Source organism: Hippoglossus stenolepis, chromosome 17 (genome assembly GCF_022539355.2).
Source record: "Hippoglossus stenolepis isolate QCI-W04-F060 chromosome 17, HSTE1.2, whole genome shotgun sequence".
Classification (NCBI taxonomy): domain Eukaryota; kingdom Metazoa; phylum Chordata; class Actinopteri; order Pleuronectiformes; family Pleuronectidae; genus Hippoglossus; species Hippoglossus stenolepis.
Genome location: NC_061499.1, coordinates 6,316,015 through 6,333,914, shown reverse-complemented (window position 1 = coordinate 6,333,914; position 17,900 = coordinate 6,316,015). Strand labels below are relative to the sequence as shown.

General features: G+C 42.7%; 1 protein-coding gene across 1 annotated transcript in view; it reads left to right on the top strand.

Moving 5' to 3' along the window:
• The first annotated feature begins 992 nt into the window (after positions 1–992).
• The window catches only part of stt3b (STT3 oligosaccharyltransferase complex catalytic subunit B), a 67,213-nt gene continuing 50,305 nt past the window's right edge, over positions 993–17,900 (top strand). The window contains exon 1 of the mRNA XM_035183613.2: positions 993–1,552. Within this exon, the coding sequence (XP_035039504.1) occupies positions 1,293–1,552 (260 nt within the window). The 5' untranslated portion in view covers positions 993–1,292. The remainder of the gene's footprint in view (positions 1,553–17,900) is intronic.

Genomic DNA, 17,900 nt, shown 5'->3' with positions numbered 1-17,900 from the left:
CAAAAACAAGAAAAACTTTGAAGATTCTTTATAAATGTAGGAAAAAGAGAAAGGCGTCTTATTCTGACACTGGCTTTCAAGGTTTTGGAAAGGAGAGGGGGTGAGTTGTGAAAAGTACATCCCAAGTTTAAGCGGATGATGAATGCTGTGCTCTTGTTTTCGCTGGGGGACATAATAATGATGAAACACATCAATCTTTATTACCACTCCAGCACCCAGTCCAGAACAACCAAGGGCACCAAAACAGAAAATATTGCACTCCCAGATAGCATCTCTACTGTGGCCGAGAGAGCTCAATGCGCATGCAAATAGAAAATAAATTCAACGACACATGCACTGCAAGAAGTCACAACACATGCAAATACAGAAAGGCAATGCAAATTGTTGCATCACCGCTGACAAGTAGCAGACTTCAGTAACTTCACAAAGTATTGACCTACAGCCAGGTTTATGACTTATTCCATTGTCGTTTTTCGCAATTTGCAACGTGTTTCTGTATTTGCGTGCATTGTGACTTTTTGACATCAAATTGATTAAGATGTTTTCTGAGTTTGCACGTGTTTTTTCTCCCATTTGCATGCGTTTTTTCTATATTTGCAGTGTGTTGAGCTCACTTGGCCTCCGTACATCTACCTTCACAGAGCCTCCTGTGGCCTCTAGCTTCAAAGGGGGAAACCACCTCCTTCTTTGAATCTTTGAACATGACCCTGTCTTTGTTATTCTCTTTGAAAATATCTGAAATTCAACTCAACACAGACAACTTTAAGTTGAGTAATAACTGCTGAGCATGACTCTACTTCACACACAACAGGGGGAGGTTCGTTATCTCAATCAGGAACAGCCACAAATACTTGGTCTGTTTCGATTGGCGGGCTTATCTGTCTTTCGAGAGGGTGCGTGATTCCGATTGGCTTGGACACGCAAAGCCCCGCCTTCTCGTACCTGTCGGCGCGCGAGTGGTCGAGAGCGCTCCCTGACGCGTCGCCCAACCCCAGAAGTCCCGCCCCCTTTCCGCCGGTTCAGTCGTGAAGCAGATTGACTGTTGCGGGCTCGATGTGGCGCATGAGCGTGCGTGACGGGACGTAACGGCGATCTATCGGTGGAACGACACTGAATTCAAACCCCGCACACTCGGTTGCGTATGACCAGCGGGCCTCGGTAGGTCGGATACCGGAGGAGAGCGGGATCGACGTCGGGGGAGTTTTACGGCAGCACGGACCGGGAGCGTGGCAGCAGCAGCAGCAGGGACGCTCGAGCCTGAAAGGAGAAAAAAACCGTCACCGCGCGCAGAAATGGCGGAGCACCACGCAGCCAGCGACGGGAAACACAAAGCGTCCGCCAACGCCGGGGGCTCGCTGCACGGGAACAGCCGAGCCGTGGCCGCGGGTGGAGCACCGGGCAAGGGAGGCCTGTCCATTGGACTGGCACAGCCGGCAGGGTGGCAGTCCCTGCTCTCGTTCAGCATCCTCTTCCTGGCCTGCCTGGCGGGATTCAGCTCCAGACTTTTCGCCGTGATCCGGTTCGAGAGCATCATCCACGAGTTTGACCCATGGTAAGCTAGCTAACGTCCGCCAGGCCCCGGGTGGCTTTCCCCCCCGGTCTCCGCCGCTCGTAGAGGAGGCAGACCTCCGAGTGGCCCCCGGGCGGTGTCGGGTTTCCTTCTTTCTTTCTTTTTAAAAATTTAAATTAAAAGCTCATTCATATGAAATCCACTGTTTTTTTATTTGAATCTGTAGAAGTCGGCACCACAATGGAGGCTGGTTTTTTTTGAGCACATACGTGTTCCCGGCGGTCGCATGTTAGCTCCTCATGCGGAACAGTTTCTCCACAATGAACAACGGCCGGCTCTCATCGGGACGATCCGCGTGAACATGGTGGGGGGGGTCCGCCGGCCTGACGTGTGTCTCCGCGCCGGGGTGGACCCTGACATTTTAAACCACGCCGCTAGCTCGTGCGCTTTTGCTTTAGCCTCCATTCAAGTTTTATACAATAAAGACATGTGATGCACTTTCATCCGCAGACACAACTTTTCTTTTTAGGTTTGCTGGGGAAAAAAACGTGCGTGAACAAGCAGGTGGAGCGAGTTTTGAATCGTCGGAAAGTGAATTCAATGCGGTTGATTGAGTGTTTTTAATGCGTTGATTATTTCATTTTTTTTAAAAATCCATATGCATTGATGTGTTTCTGAGATAAATGCACATTGGGAGAAGCAGGTTTTTTTGCACCAAACGCCGCCGGTGCTCCTCCCACCAGCAGGCTGTTTGTAACCCGGAAGCCAACTGATCCGGTCTGGTGTGCCTGTCATCACAATGCAGGATTATTCCGCTTTGTAACAGTGTCACATGGGCCCACGTGTGTGTGTGTGTGTGTGTGTGTCTTGGTGAAATGAAGGCACTGTCACTCCCCTCGCAGATCCCATGCACATGTAAACTCCCGTGGCGTGCAACCACACAGCATGGCTGAGGCATTCCTTTATTAATCTTCAAGGGCAGGTGCTCCGTCTTGCCCAGGGTGACATTCCCCTTTTTGCAATTATGTTGATAACTTGATTGCATTTTATAGCCAGGGGCCAAGGCGCGGGGTTAGGAGAGGTTTACCGCGTCCGCATGGTTCAGGTGAACTCGATCCCGCTCCGAGGCTGACATTCGCATCAGGGATCTAACCTGAGCACCGATAATGAGCACTTCCATGTGTCACACGCTTGTTAGGAATTGTGCTCTTTCTTTACAGCCCAACTATATCCGATTTATAATCCGCGGTGGCCACACACTTGGTACATGCACCGTGTTACCTATGGTATTTTGTCACGCTTCACAGTCCCATTAGGAGATATGTTGCCGCGGTGTAAGGCTATAAAGTGGGCATCAGTTTCCACAGTTACAGAGCAAGAACTGCAGAGCTCTTTGGCAATGTGTCCAGAAATGAAAGCAAAGGCATTCTTTGATATATATATAAAAAAAGAAAAAAAAAGCCCTCACAGCGTTGAGTGGTCTGCATCTGTTGTTCTCCCAACATTTTTCTCTTGGACCCTGAAAACAAAGCCATGCTTGAATGGAGCCTTCTGTTGCAGGCTTAAATGTGCAACATGGTGAAATTCAGTCACCAAGTGCTTCTTTTTTTTAATGAGAAAAAACCCATCTTGCAACAATCACCCCCTCCCTATAGCCATCCTTTGACCCTGCGTGTAATCCTGATCAGCTCGCTGAGAGCCGCTGGCCTACATTATTTTGCAATAGTTAACACTCTCGGGCGTTCTTCGGTGTGTATGTCAGCACCAGTGCGAGATTAACACATAAACCTGACCCCGGAGAGTGGTGTTTTTTGCCCCCGAATACTAAATGGGCCATTATTCAAATATGTTTTCTGTGTTTTGATATATTCTGTTGACTCCAAGAAATGAGCCTTTATCTCTCGAAAAACGTGTTTTTCTATGATTACGCTGCACAGTGTATTATTGCTTCCTCATATTTTCGACTGTGAGGAACAAAAATGCGTATTCTACAACTGCAGGCACATGATTGGAAGTGGCCGTCACTCCCAGACACGCATGATTAGTGCCGTTGTCGTCTGAATGCTTGGATGCTGTTAGTGATTTTCCTCTGCGCAGAGCTCCAAATTATCTACAGTTAACCATTACATTAAACAAGCAGGCAATTTGAAGAGATTTGATTTACAAGCACCAAAATAACAAGCTTATTCTGCAATATGCAAACACCACGAGCCGTACTGATTGTGCAGGCGAGTCCCTGATATGATGCGTCTGTTATCTAGCCACGCTCATTTTGGTTTCCTAATATTTAAATGTTTAAAAACCAGGCAGGCTTTAGTTGTCTTTTTCTCTATTTCATTCATCGAAAGTAATGAAATTCAAAAATTGTGTCCTGTGCATTTTACTTTCTTAAACCAACTCCATATTAATGCTCAGTCTTCTGCAGGCAAAGAGTCAGTGGTTGCTTGCTAGACTTTGCCTTGTGAAGGTTTAACTTCCCAAGTGTGCAGGTACAAATATACACCCACCCTCCTTTTTTGAAGTAATTGTATTATGCTACTGCTGCCCCTCAGAAGAGTGATATTTGTTCCTGCTCCCTATGTTGGCTTTTATACAAATTCTTTGTCCGGTTTATTGAGTTAGCGGCAGGAAAATTGAATTAGACTGGAAGCTGTATGGTGAAGGTTCCATGGAAGCAGTTGAGTTTTTTCCACCTTGGCTATGTCGGGGAACCATTCAGTCCATTCTGACAGTAGAAAGAGGGGAGAAGAAGCATCTCTGGCAGGCAAATAATGAGCTGGATACTCTGGTATAGCAGGACAGACATGTACATTCACACTCACTATACTTTCCCCTCAGCCTGTCAGCATTACAACTGCTGCTTCTTGCATGACCGGAGCTGTGCTCGAGGTCTAGATGGATGCTTCCTATGTGTCATATAGGACGTTAGCTTTTAGTAGCCAAGTCCATTAAAACTGACATGCAGGGTTCTTCATAACTCTGACACTTAGATGCAGCAGCTAAGAGTTCATTCACGGCACTTTAGCTGAATGGGGGGGAAAAGCTATGCAGACAGGTTTTGACCACATTTTGCTCTCATGTATGGACGGGCTAGCTTCTCAGTCCTCTGCCTGACCGAGGAGGGCTCTTATCTTCTGATGTCACGCACACACAAAACATCCCTCTCGAGCTCTTCCTTGTTCTATGTGCAAACACACACATAATCATCGTTTCTGCTCATAAAGACCAACAATGTGTGTGTGCACTGCACAGTCGTCGGCATTGATCTACATTGTGATTTTACATTTACTACTGACGATATAGAAAGAATAATTTGGTTATATTCAAAATTTAATTAAATTATAATCCTGTTCTAAATTAATTTTGTTTTATGATAATTTAATAAAGTGCATGCATCAAGGTGCACGGAAATCTTAACCAGTAAATGTCTAATTTATGTCGAGTTCTTTTAAACTGCCCCATTAACCACCGCCCCCAGAACCCAGACAGCACCCGAGAGTTGAGTTGATAATCGATAAGTACATTTTTCAGACAATCCTCATTTATTTTGTGGGAATACCAAAAGGTTTCAGGTCACAATTAATTGGAACATTTGTTTCGTGTTTGCTGTTCCATGTTAGAGCTGTATGGGTTCATCTTACCATCAGTGGAAAGTGCCTCACCTAAAACTATCGTCTTTCTTTCTGTTCCTCAGCTCATCCTGCCCGTGTTCTCTCTCTCACCTGCCTCTCAATGGGTTTATAGCAAAATTTGGATGCATGGGTTTGAACATTTTTCAGGCAACACACAAACTAAAAAAATCAAGTGATATTTAACACCTAAAATGTGTCAACAGTTCCACAGAATTTCTCCACTATCTCAAACAACCGTTTGATAACAGCACACACAGGATGCGGTAGTGTTTCTGACTTCATTGATAACATCGTTTTTTGCTGCAAAAAACTTGTTCAGTGCTGTGAAAATGAAATTGCCCCACAAGTGATGTTACCAGCTCAGCTTTTTTTCGTAAGGCCAGCAGCATTAGTGCGGTTTGCAGCTTTTTTGTGTGTTCACTCTCTCGCACGCACGCAATCAAACATCCTCTTTTTGCTCTCCTGTCTTTTTCACACACTAAAAACATGACATCTAGCTGAAAGTAGATTGGGCCATCCCAGTAGCAGCTGCTGGCACAGCAACACTGTAGCCAGAGCAGTAGTGTGGGAAAATGGAGAATAAGTCGTGATTGATCTTCCCACCAGACACTTGGCTGGTGCTGTGATCCCAGCTTAAACCCCCTGACTGACTGTCCAACAGCTTATGAAATATTCAGTGTGGATACAGTGTCCAGTTACCTGCAGCACGAAACATTTTGGTGTGCTCCCTTCGTTGGTCATTACAATAGGCAGGTTTCCTAGACCCACATTTAATAGATTGGAGTAACCACGGCAACTTATTTTCCATTTCACAGCATACTTCAGTGCCAAAGCCAATGACTGTTTTGGCTCATGCTCTGTTGTCTCCACTAAAGCCTCACAGTTCAGGCCCTCGTGCACTAGAGTCGTATCACAACATGTAGCGCACACAAGAAAACCAAACACATCCCCATTTTTATCCCCTCCCTTGCAGAACTGTTTTATTTTCTGGTTTCTCCCCAGTCAGAAGGCTTGATGTCAAGCCCCTGATGATTAAGTGCTATTTCCCAGACCGGGCCTCCCAGCGGACTAGTGTCAGGCATAGCAGGGGAGTCTGTGAATCCGAGGTGTGCTGCATGTGTGAGAGACGGATCTGTTCCGGAGCACCTGGGGCATGTGTGGATGAGCTGCTTCTGACGGGAAGAAGCATCCGGCATGACAAAGCCACTGGCTATCACAATGAAAGGCACACAAACACATTAATACCAGATTTGGTTGGCTGGTGTTTGTTCTACAGAAGCCTGGGTTTACAGTGAGTTATAATAATTGTGCTAATTATTCAAAACATCTGCAAGAGAATTTTTTATCTCCCATAACTATTAATGCCAGCAAGAATGAATTTCTTCCTTTCTTCATACCCTTGATTCTGAGGTTATCCTCTTTGTTGTGCAAACATTTGTGTATTCAGGTTTTTGCAGGCTTTTCTAGGATGCTGTCCAGGACAGTAACAAAAGGCAACCTGCCATATAAAGAACAGCACTGGTCAATTCAATCTAAGCTGAATTGAGGTGGGAAATGGCCTGGTTTTTAGGTCCCACTTTGCCTGTCAGCCAGTTTGGTGGAGGCCATTGGAAAAAACTACCACCTAACAAGGGTTCTTTTCAGCAGCTTTGAGGCCACATGAGTCACAGATGCCTCGATGGTGACACCTTAATGGTAGCCCAATTTGTTAGCATGATGAATTACCTCTGCTGCACATTCTCAGCGATATTAGTGTGCAGACTAGCACAATATAAGCATCACAGGATGTTTGGAGCCAGTTAAGTGTTTAAACTTAACATTTAATTACGTGGGGTGGGAGAGGCTTAGCATAGCTCGCTGTTTGCATTAGATTCAGCACAATGCTGCCATGGCTATTATTCATTGCAAATTACATTTTGTCTGTCCTCTGCCCTACCTTTCTTAACGACAGTCCTGTAGCTGGTGTTGGCAGTCATTCACTAATGAGCTTTTAAGAGCAATGTCCTCTGACAGCTACGACCTGTGTATTACAACTATTCTCTCTTTATTGAAGTCTAAGGAGTGTGATCTTATGCTCTTACAAATTTCAGATGTGAAGCAATGTCTGCGTGTCCTCACTCCCCCGCTAACCTGTGCTCACTTTACATGTTAAAGATAAACAGCAACACATCAGAAATTACAGCTAATGCCGTTATGTTAACTTCATTGTTGCAGAAGAAGCGACGCCCCATTTATCCAGGAACATAAATATTAATTCAGCAGGTTGTTATAAAGATCAGTTCTACGTGTGAGTGATTAGAAAAGAGCTAAGGACCGGCGCTGGGTTTGGCCAGCCGGTCCCCGCTGCTAAAGAAATCCTTAGGGAAACACTGATGTTTTCCCCCGTCTTTGTCAGTAGGATCACGCAAAAACTATTCGAACAGATTTCCATGAAACTTTATGGAAGGGTGGGCGAAAGAACCCATTAAAATTTGACCCCCAAAAATGTAATGCTTGCATTTGACAAACACTGAGCAGAGCATTGATGTCGAAATGTGAGCCAACATGACATGGCACAGTTGTCTTTGATAATGTTATTTCAGAGGTGGTTATTTTGAGGAAGACAAGTCTTGCTCTGATGAAGGGATTATCTAAGTACTTTTATCGTGCTACAGTTGTTACAAGGTTCAATTTAATAATGCTTACCATATCATTCGATATTTGCACCAAAGGCAGTATTTACCTCTGCCAACTGAGGTTATGCTTTCATTACCATTTGTCTGTCTGTCAAAAGGATTACTCAAAAACTACAGAAATGATTCTATGACATTTTGTGGAGGGGTGGGGCACGACCCATGGATGAACCTGGATAAAGGGGCAGATCCAGGAATACCTTTTTGTTTGTTTTTTTACTTGGCAGGATAGGGCGTTCTCAAAAAGGCCTTATTTTGATCTGTTTTTCTTGTTTTGTGAATACCCTAATAGGTCTTGATATAACAGTCAAAGTAGTGTTTTCCTTCACTGTATCCACAACTGGAACTGATGTTGTGGGTGTGGAACCATGAACAAACCTGGATAACAAAACAAAATGTATCCTCCGCTTTCTCATCTTCAGAAAATGCTACAGGAACAACTGGACTAACTTCATGCACACCAGTATGTGTCAGGCAGCGTGGGGATGTGTGGCTGATGCAGCTTTTGTCTCGCAGTTTGTTCTGTGTTGTCATGGGTACTTTGATGTGATTGTTGTTCCATGACCACCCAGCCTGCAGAACCCATCCGCCCAGGGAAAAGCAGAAGGAGCGGTGTTTGCGTTTAACAAATGCGAGGCTGTAATTGACTTCGCTCCTTTCAAGCTTGTTGGTTTTTCTATAGCGGTGCTTATGTACATCAGTAGTACAACTGGTCAGCAGGCGGTCCCCATGCTTTGAATTTATTTAGTTACACCACCAAGCAGAACCAACATCAAAATGAACACGTTGAACAAGTAATATTAACCATAGTTTACAGGGTGTGCTCTTTTTCAAATTGGGCTGCAAAGTGGGGGGTTGTATTCCTTCTAGATGAGACCAAACAACATAAGACCAACAGGTGTAGATGATGCATGTGCTGAGACAAACCTAAAGTAGGGCTTATCCTGAGGGTAAACAAGATGTAGTTGAATAAGAAAATGGCTATCTGCTTGTTATGACACTCATGTGACTTTGTCTGTGGTTACTGTAGATTACTGTTGATTTTACAGTTCTCAGAATATTGGCTCGCTTTATCCCCCTTCAGCTCTCCTCCACGTTAGCTTTGAAGTATTCATTGATGCCCTCTGGATGGAAAGCAGAGGTTGGTGGGGTGGAAGTGGGGCAGAAGGAACAGAGATCATATCATACATCCCTGTCCTCTTACTGACGGGAGTCAGCATGCAACTCTGTGGGCGAGCGCACCTGTATACAGAGAGGAGAAGAAAGGAGGAGTGAGAGAAACTATGGTAGGAGGCGTGAAGGAAGAGAAGAAATGAATGCCTGCCAGACATCCAATCTGAGGGAGGTTTTGGTGGTGGAGCCAAAGAGGATTTAATTGTTCAGAAAACTGCTTCATCAGTTTGTGTGTGTGCGCATGTACATGCTTGATGTTTTTGTTTTAATGCAGAGAGGATAGGTTTTTTAAAATGTATTGTTATTTTGTCAGCCTCTGCCTTAGGTTAAATTGAATGTCTTCTGTAGTTGATAGATTACTTACAGCAGAGCCAATTTAATAAGATCAGCTGCTTAAAGCATCTCTAAAGCATTACTGAATACTTCAAATAGCTCAATGCAGCTTACTCTTGAGTAATTTTTTCTCCTTCCAATTTAATCCCTCCAATGTTTTGCGGAAAGTCCCTAGAAATTCCCTGTTTAGCATCAGCAGCAAACCAAGGTAGATGGCTAAGAGCGGGCTTAATCAAATAAATCCCAAATGTAGTGGTTATTATGAAGGTTGGGTATTTGTAGCAACCCCGTGGTGTTTGTGCTCTCTATTCAGTGAGCCGTTAATGTGTTGTATTAAGTCTTCACTGCAAATTTTACATTGAGAATTGTCTGCTTATTTCTGTGTGTTGTGCCCATTGGCTGGATCTCTGCTTGGATGATTGGCTAGCTGTCAGTTTTGAAGTCTTTCAAATGCCTTTTGTGCTGTTGTCATTTAGATTATTCCGTCTTTTTTTGGAGGTATTTTATTCCCCCTCCAATTTTCAAGGTAAGATTTCTGTAAGCCTATTGCATATGTTCATATCGTATGCATTTGAATCTGTTATTTAGTTTTCAGATTCTCTTATAGAGTTGTTGCAGTCAGCACAATCCGTTTCGCTCTTATTTCTATGCAGATAAACTAAATCCATTACTAAAGCTAATCTCAGAGCTGATTACTGTATTTCCTAGACAGGTTTATGTGTCTGCTGCCTCTTCTTCCACCACTCTGTTTTAAATGTCACAGTAAATCCCTTACCCTGCCATCGTTGGTTAGAATATCTACACTTTGGTGGAGCTGTCATCTTTTTGGGATTCTGATTGTATGTTAGACCCTGTGATTAAAGGAGTTGGTTGGGTCTTTGGTTGTAGTTCACTAAGGCACCGACCTCACAATTTAAGCTGGGACCCACATGGTGGCTTCCCACAGCTCAGAAGAAATTAGGATGTATCCAATGGAGAAGAAGGTTTACTAATGAAATCATGTAACGAATGCTCAGTTTTTCTTTAAGAAAGTGAATCTATGTTGAGGACAGGAACTAATTAATATTTTCACAACAGATTAATCTGCTTCAATCTGCTCTGTTCATTTTAACAATTATTGTTTGACTTATGAAATTATAGAAAATAGTGGATAAACTAACATCACAAGTTAGTTAAGTCTAAAGTCTTTTTATTATTATTATAGCTGAGACTGACTCGTGATTGGTTGAGTGCATGGATCGGTGGCACAGGTCAAAGTGCAAGATGGTTGCACCTTTATCCAGGATATTATGGCCTCATTTTTTACTACAGGAGGAATTGGAGATGTTTCATGCATCCTTATATGAGATCTATTCTTTGACCATTTCTTTTTAAATATAAGAAATCAATACTGATTCTATCCTTGATTAGTTGAGTGGGTTTGGTTTTGTTTTTAAAACAATGTGTCCAGATTATCACATCTTTCCATTTTGGCAAAACCTACTCATGTTTTCCAAATTCAGATGTGTCCATTGTTCAAATGTTTATTGTCTTGATGGTCATTCTCGTCAACCCATTGAGAGGGGGATTACTTAATTGTCGCAGCCTGGCCACTGGCAAGCCCACCTGGTGTGACATTACGAAGCATTATGGTCTGAGGCTACAGCTTTGTATCAGGTCGCCAGAATGGATGACAGCCAGGAAAGGACACCACTGCCCAGGGTTGCTTTCTGTTGTTGCAGGGCACAGCTGAATGGAGGAGTTGTTGAGGGGCGGACTCAATGTCATTGACCTGCAGAGCCAGAGAGCTACTGCAGATCTCCAGCTCTACCCCCCCACCTTTTTAGACTTGTGCATGTGTGTGTATATATATATATATATATATGTGTGTGTGTGTGTGTGTGTAATGTAGTAATTTTTTTAATATAATTGTAATAAAAATAAGCCTTGATAGAGTTCAGTTCTCCTGGTTTTCCGCGTAAGTCAAACTGGTGGTGCATGCGTACATCTCTACGGTGGCTGGGGGATTTGCGCATGCGTACTTCTGGAACGGTGGGGGCTCTGAAGGGGATGTTTCTCGGCGGAGTGGGCGGAAGAAGAGTCTGGGCAGAGGATGGGAAATGACAGCTGGACGAATGGAGTGGTGTCAAGCGGGACAAAATGACAGCTGGAATAGGTTGTCAGTGTGTGAGTGGCAGAGAAAGACGAACTTGTCAGGAGGCTGTCATATCATTGTGGTTATCGAGCAGAGCAGCTGGCAGGTAGGCTGGGCGAGCCGCACCAGCTATAAAGCAAGGTAGAGCTCAGTCCACGGCAAACACTGAAGTGGGCCTGATGTAAGGCCACGTCAGAGATTTGTAGATCATATTACATGCAGGTTGCAAATATCTGGTCCTACTGTTGCTCTTGCACATTTCTTTTCACAAAATTGTATTCGCTTAGTTGTTAGGCTATTTTTTACTGACCTCTAAAACCAATGATGGCTCTGGATCTCTATGTGGCAAAGGTGACATTTCTGCTCAAAAGGGGTGGAGGGAAACTTAGATTAAAAGTAGTCATCTGAAACCAATTAATCAAGAAAGTTAAATGTCCCTAAAAATCCATTATAGACATTAAATATCCCATGTGAGAGGTTTTGAACCCCTGCAAGGATAGAGCCATAGGCCTATATTTGTTCAAACTGTTTGCTTAGGACAATGTCATATTTTGATATTGATCAAACTTTTCACTATCATCTCCATGCCAGTCAGAGTGACAGAAGGTATAATATATTGTAAGAGCTTTCTGAGAACATGTTCCTTCATGGAAACAGTGGGCATTGTTGGCATGCATCTAACCTGCTGCTATAAAAAGTCAAAGGAGTGCTTTGAGAATAGCATGAGTCATTGTGGCTCCAGGCAACCCGCAGCAGGCATCAGTGCAATTGCCGGCCATTAGATAAACAGTTTGTTGTTCGGCCTTAAGACGTTTCCAATTTTAAAACGCAACCCTTTCAAATTCAAGTGAAAGATATAGGCTTATCACTGAATGCTTTTTAACCTTGTTGGACTGATGAATAAAGTAACGTTGTATAGTTTATAGAGGCCAAAACGATTTGTAATTCCCTCTGTCTTTCACCATGTACAAAAAACTCCTCTGCTGCTGCATCAATGACAGTCGAGCCACACAGATGCATCAACAGGTCGGTTTTAGTGGCCAATTTAAGCTAATTGCAGATAATATCTGTTTTAAGTGTTTAATTGACAATAAATATATAATATTTTATAATCGTTTTCTCTTCCCACATCACATTTCTACAGAAAAAACACATCTGCCCTCTCACTTTACCATTTAACATCCCTCCACCCGATCCAGCCAAGTCTTCCAAACAGATTCTCTGATATTATTAAATAAAACGACCCCCCCAACTCTTCAATTTAATGTGTCCTTGAGAAACGAAGCACCACAGGAGTAGAAGAGCTTTTCCTTCCAAATGCTAATCATTGTCCCAAATGCCGCAGTCCCCCACGTCTGCTGTGGTCGCTCGGCTTTTTCCAACCACAGGATGTACTGACCCACTTGATTTTCTGCTTTAGTCTTTTCTTACCACTGATACGCTGGAAACTTGCTGTCATCCTCAAAAGCTTTTGGTCTCATTGTTCACATTTCTGCCAAGCTGATTTTGCTCAGTAGGGAAGAAGAAACCCAATGAGTCTTGGACTCTGTAGTTACTGAGTCAGAGCAGAGTCAGCTGCCATATGGGCATCATGTTGATGCCAACATATCCTTCACAGGCCTCACATCTTCTTGTTTTGTCAGGAGAAAACATGGTGAAAATGCAGTGTCTTGTATGTTGTTACAACATTTGGTGTGTATGTACATGGATTTCTTAATACATCATCACAATGCATGCTGCTAAATTCTGGGCTGCATGTAGATGCCCTGCACACATGTAAAACAAACAATCAGATTTTATTTGTATAGCCCATATTCACAAATCACAATTTGTCTCATACGGCTTAACAAGATTCAACCTTCTCTGTCCTTAACCCTCAACTAGGGTAAGGGAAGAAATGCCTCCAAAAAAACCTTCCAAAACCGGAAGATATAATTTAGAATTAGTTTTTGATCTAAGCACAAGAGGGATATTGTACATTCTTCCATGGTTTTCATTTTTGCAATTTTAATCAAGCACAAATTTGATTGACTTCCTTCTTTTTGGACCCATGTTCTAAAGATTTGATGTAAGAGCACTGCAGGAATAGTGAGAGGAATCCAGATGAGATTTTCTGCTGTGTAAGAAATAGTAAAGAGGCTTGGCTGACTACCATGTGTTTTAGGCCACCACTGCCAAGTCCTTGTAAAATTGAATGATACAATAATCATAGGGTCTTAAGGCTGCACTTCTTCTTACTTCCTTGTTGATTTCTTTTTGTGTAACAATATGTTACATTTGCTCTACCTGTTAAGGGTCCACCATGAAAAGGTCTCTGGGGTTGACCTGCTTGCTTCATTTGAGATGATTGATGTTTTTCGGGAAGTGTCCTTTTGTCTTTTAGTGCATAACCTATAAAGTTACTTCTGGCTCTTGGTAAATGTCTGTCATTAATAAAATACAGCCAGTTGTTAATTTTCTTGATTTGTCTTGTCCCTCAACTAATCTGCTCAGTGTGATGATGTCACTGCTTGGAAAATATAATAAATGATCAACTCTGTATTTCAATGTTTCTGTTATAGCTCTTCAATAGGTTTATTCACTTATTTTACTTTTGTGTTCTTGTTTTTTTTCTCTTTGTGACAATAACTGCCTTCCTGCCTCCTCCGGCCTGGTCCTTTTTGTATTTGACAGTAAAATCAAAGCCTGTGAAGTTAAAGTGGGGCTGTGATGGTGTCATCTTCTCTCTGAGAGGTTTTCATTTCAACCTGTGGCCTTCAAAGCTTGTTTCTTTTTGAGCAGATACACTCTAGTTAGCAAGATCAAGAGGATAGTTTTTACACTTGAGCAATGAATCCAGCTCTGATGATGACATCTCTCCATTAAAAATGCTCCCGAAGCTTCATTGGAATATATGAAGGAGATCATTAGGCACTTGATATGATTTCACTCAGGAGAGCTAAGTGACCCCCGACTTTGACATTTCCCTTTCAATGCAGTCCCAGCAATTTGGACGATTACTGTGGTCATTAGGATTTCATTTACCATGACTGCTTATCTCGACCTTGAAACATACTTTTTCAATTCAAGTGGCAATCTGACTGAGATACTATTCTGTCATTCTCAGTTTTTTATTTGCCACTTTCTTTGGTTTCTTTTATGGGTCTCTGTTCTCTCCCCATGAGTGTGTCTTTGTAACTTAGCAAGCAAGTCTTGTTCTCAATCTGTGATCCAACTCCCAGCCAGCCCTCCCTGCAGCCAAGAGTTTCATTTCAAAGCGAGATGAACTTGTATAGCTCTGTCACCTGTCATCCTACTTTTCTTAAAAGTCACACAAACTTGGACCCTTCCATTGGTCTAGAAAATTATACTGTTATAAACCTCAGTCTATCACAAGAAGCACTGTTGTTTTTATGGCTCATGTGTATGTTCTGCTGACTTTGATTGCATGCTTACCCCCTGCAGTCAGTGTGCCGGCAAGGTTGTCAAAGAATATTATTTTTTGACTAAGCTCTTACTGTTACCGTCTGGTCACATTTGAAGTAATTTCCCATGTGATTTGGCTGCCAAAATCCATCCATGTTTCTCTTCATCAGGTCTTTTAAGGCTATTTTGCTTTGAAAATGGCAACGTGAACTGTTTTTTAAACCTTTGGTGTTGAATATTTTGGAATGTAGAACTTGCCTTGTGGAGAAATAATACATTTTGTTTTTGGCTGTTTTAGCAGATGATTTTATTTATTTTTCACCTTTATCTTGAGCTGCCCTGTTACCACATGTTGTTGAAGATACAAAGTATAACTACTTCTACCTCTTCATTGATCAAATGAAGATAGTTGTCAAGATTTCTGACATTAGCACTAAGCTTGTCTCTTTTAGAGGTGCAGGGACGTAGGGTCTGTGACATTAGTCTTGCTGTCTGCATCAGCATCATTCACTTGCAAAGGTAAATCAACGGGGTCTGTTCCCTCTTCTGCATTTCTGGGCTGCAGTTCAATCAGGAGTCTTGGGCTGAGAGAGTCATCTGTCTCTTTCTCCTGTTCCATCACCAGCTCTCATCATTGAAAACACACACTACTACAGCTAGAGCTGGCATAATGTCATTACAACACTCCTAGCGAAGGCTGGGTCCTATTTGATGGGGCCTTTTTAGACCAAAGCTGAATTTGGCTGCAAATGAAACGTAGTCCCATCTCTCAGGCCCCCTGTAATAGGGTGCTGGATCTGTTTCCCCCTCTGGCTGGGATTTGGAGATTTGCTACCCAGACAAGAGAGCGGGCGGAAGCCTTTGGTCTCATTCACTACTCCAAATCTACTGGGAGTTGGTGAGAGAGTGTGGAGTTTATATCCAGGATGAGTTCATTGTTGTCCTATGTATTCTCTTTGCCCGGAGCCCCGTTTTCTACTAAGATGCTATCACTGCGCATTTCACACAGATACATTATCTGACTGCTTGTGCTGCTTGATTTTTATCTTTGCTGAAGTTTCAAAGTCAGATCAGGGCAGCTGTGTGTTTTCAGTTAGGAATGAATGATTAGATTTTTGTTGGTGGGGCTGTTGTAGACACCATGCTCATACTAGAGCAGCGCTGACCATGAAAAGCTTTGATATCTGTAATGAGGAGGCTGTGTTGTTCTAACACATTTTTTCAGATGTGTTGTTAGTTTATTTTAGTGATAACCAGAGGCTGTGCAACAACTTGACAGTAACTGACAGTAATAAAACACTGGATGTTTTCATTGTGTTTCATGTTTGAGGAAAAAGAACATGTATCCACATTACAGCAACTTAGAAAGGTATTGCGTTCAGAGGATGTGGAAAAGGTTTCTCAGTTCTTCTCCAGTGTGACTAAAATAGGTCATGCAGCTGTTTTAGTTGGCACCACATGTCAAAAGTTCCACAAAACTGTGGTTACTTGGACTACAGTGACTCAGCTTGGGAAATAAGATCTCTTGCTGCTCCGTCTCAGTCACAGAACAAAACTCGTCCCTGTGCTGAGATGCATTCGGGATGCCTCGACCTAAATGAAGAGCAGCAGGGCATGCAGCTACAGTATTCTCCATTTAGCCACAAGCAATCCTTCCTCCTTGGTACTGAAGCCCTTAAGCATGCAAGCTTTACCATGTCTGGGGTTATATTCTATTGGAGGAATGACAAATGGCTAATTGTGTTTCCTCTACTGGAAATTACCAGAGTCATTTTGCTCAACACCCCTCTAAACAAAGCAATGTCCTCTTCCCTCAGTACATTTATGCATGCAGAGTCACAGTTATGACAAAGTTGCTTTTCTGTGTTTTACAAGTTCGGGAAACCCCCCGTTGATGTCTGTATTCGGCATGGTTGCTCATTAGATTGCGTGGATCATTAAGGACTGCTACATCAAACAAGTGCTCTCTGGGATGCGTGCACTGGGCTCATGTTGCCTATATTGTCGATGTTCATCTTAGCTTCTACAAAGAAGAGCTGATCTGTCAGTGGATCTTTGATTGTAGGGTTCATTAGCAATTAATATTGTAACTGAATCTAATATGATGACATTTGTTTTTAAAATGCGTGCCTGTAACTGTTTTCCAAGGAACTGAGTAAAGCCTTTTTAAATTGCTTGTTTACACATTGAGTCACTGAACTACTGAAGATCTTTGTTAGCATCTTTTGTCATCGTTAACAATGCATTCCATCACATTAGTTCAGTCATTCAAGTCCTTACACAAGCTCAGTATGCAGAGGACATTTGTGCAGTCATTAAAATGGCATCTCTAGTAATAGTCCAAACAAAGGCTGTCCCCCTAGTCTAAAGATCAAGTTCAAATGTAGTTTTAATGACTTTTCACTTGAAAATTGGAAAAACTTACAAAATAGATCAGGAAATGCAGTTGCCTTTGATTGACGTCTCCTCTGTATGTCCTTATCACTTGTTGATTGTACAGCAGTACATGGCAGAGCCCTGTCTATCAGCAGGGCATGTTCAAGTCTCACAGGCATCTTTTGCTATTCAAAGAGCAGTGTTCTTCCCTCGAAGGTTCATTTTGAATTAACCAGTTACAGCAAAAGATCTCAATTTTCATGCAAAAACAGCGTATACCCCAGGCTAGTTAGTTAGTAGGATAGATACAGTAGGTCGCACAGACTTCATGTATTTGTGCTCTCTGTGCACTGAAGAGGCTGGAAGATGTGGGAATTTATAGTTCCTCAAAGAGTCCCCTGTGGGAGAATGAAACATTGCATTGTCACCACTCTAGAGAAAAGGGAGAGTGGGAGAGCAAAGCACTCTGCTCTGTTATCTTTCATTATTTCACAGCTATAGAATATGAAGTGGCAGCAATGTGTTTGGAAATAATGATGGTGGGACCACAGTGGTACATAAGACTGTGTATAATTACTCAGCCCTGGCAGTAAATCTTGACCCCTCAGGATTTCTGAACCAGAGTGACAAGCCCATTCATGCAGATATGGCAGCTTTGGGGCACC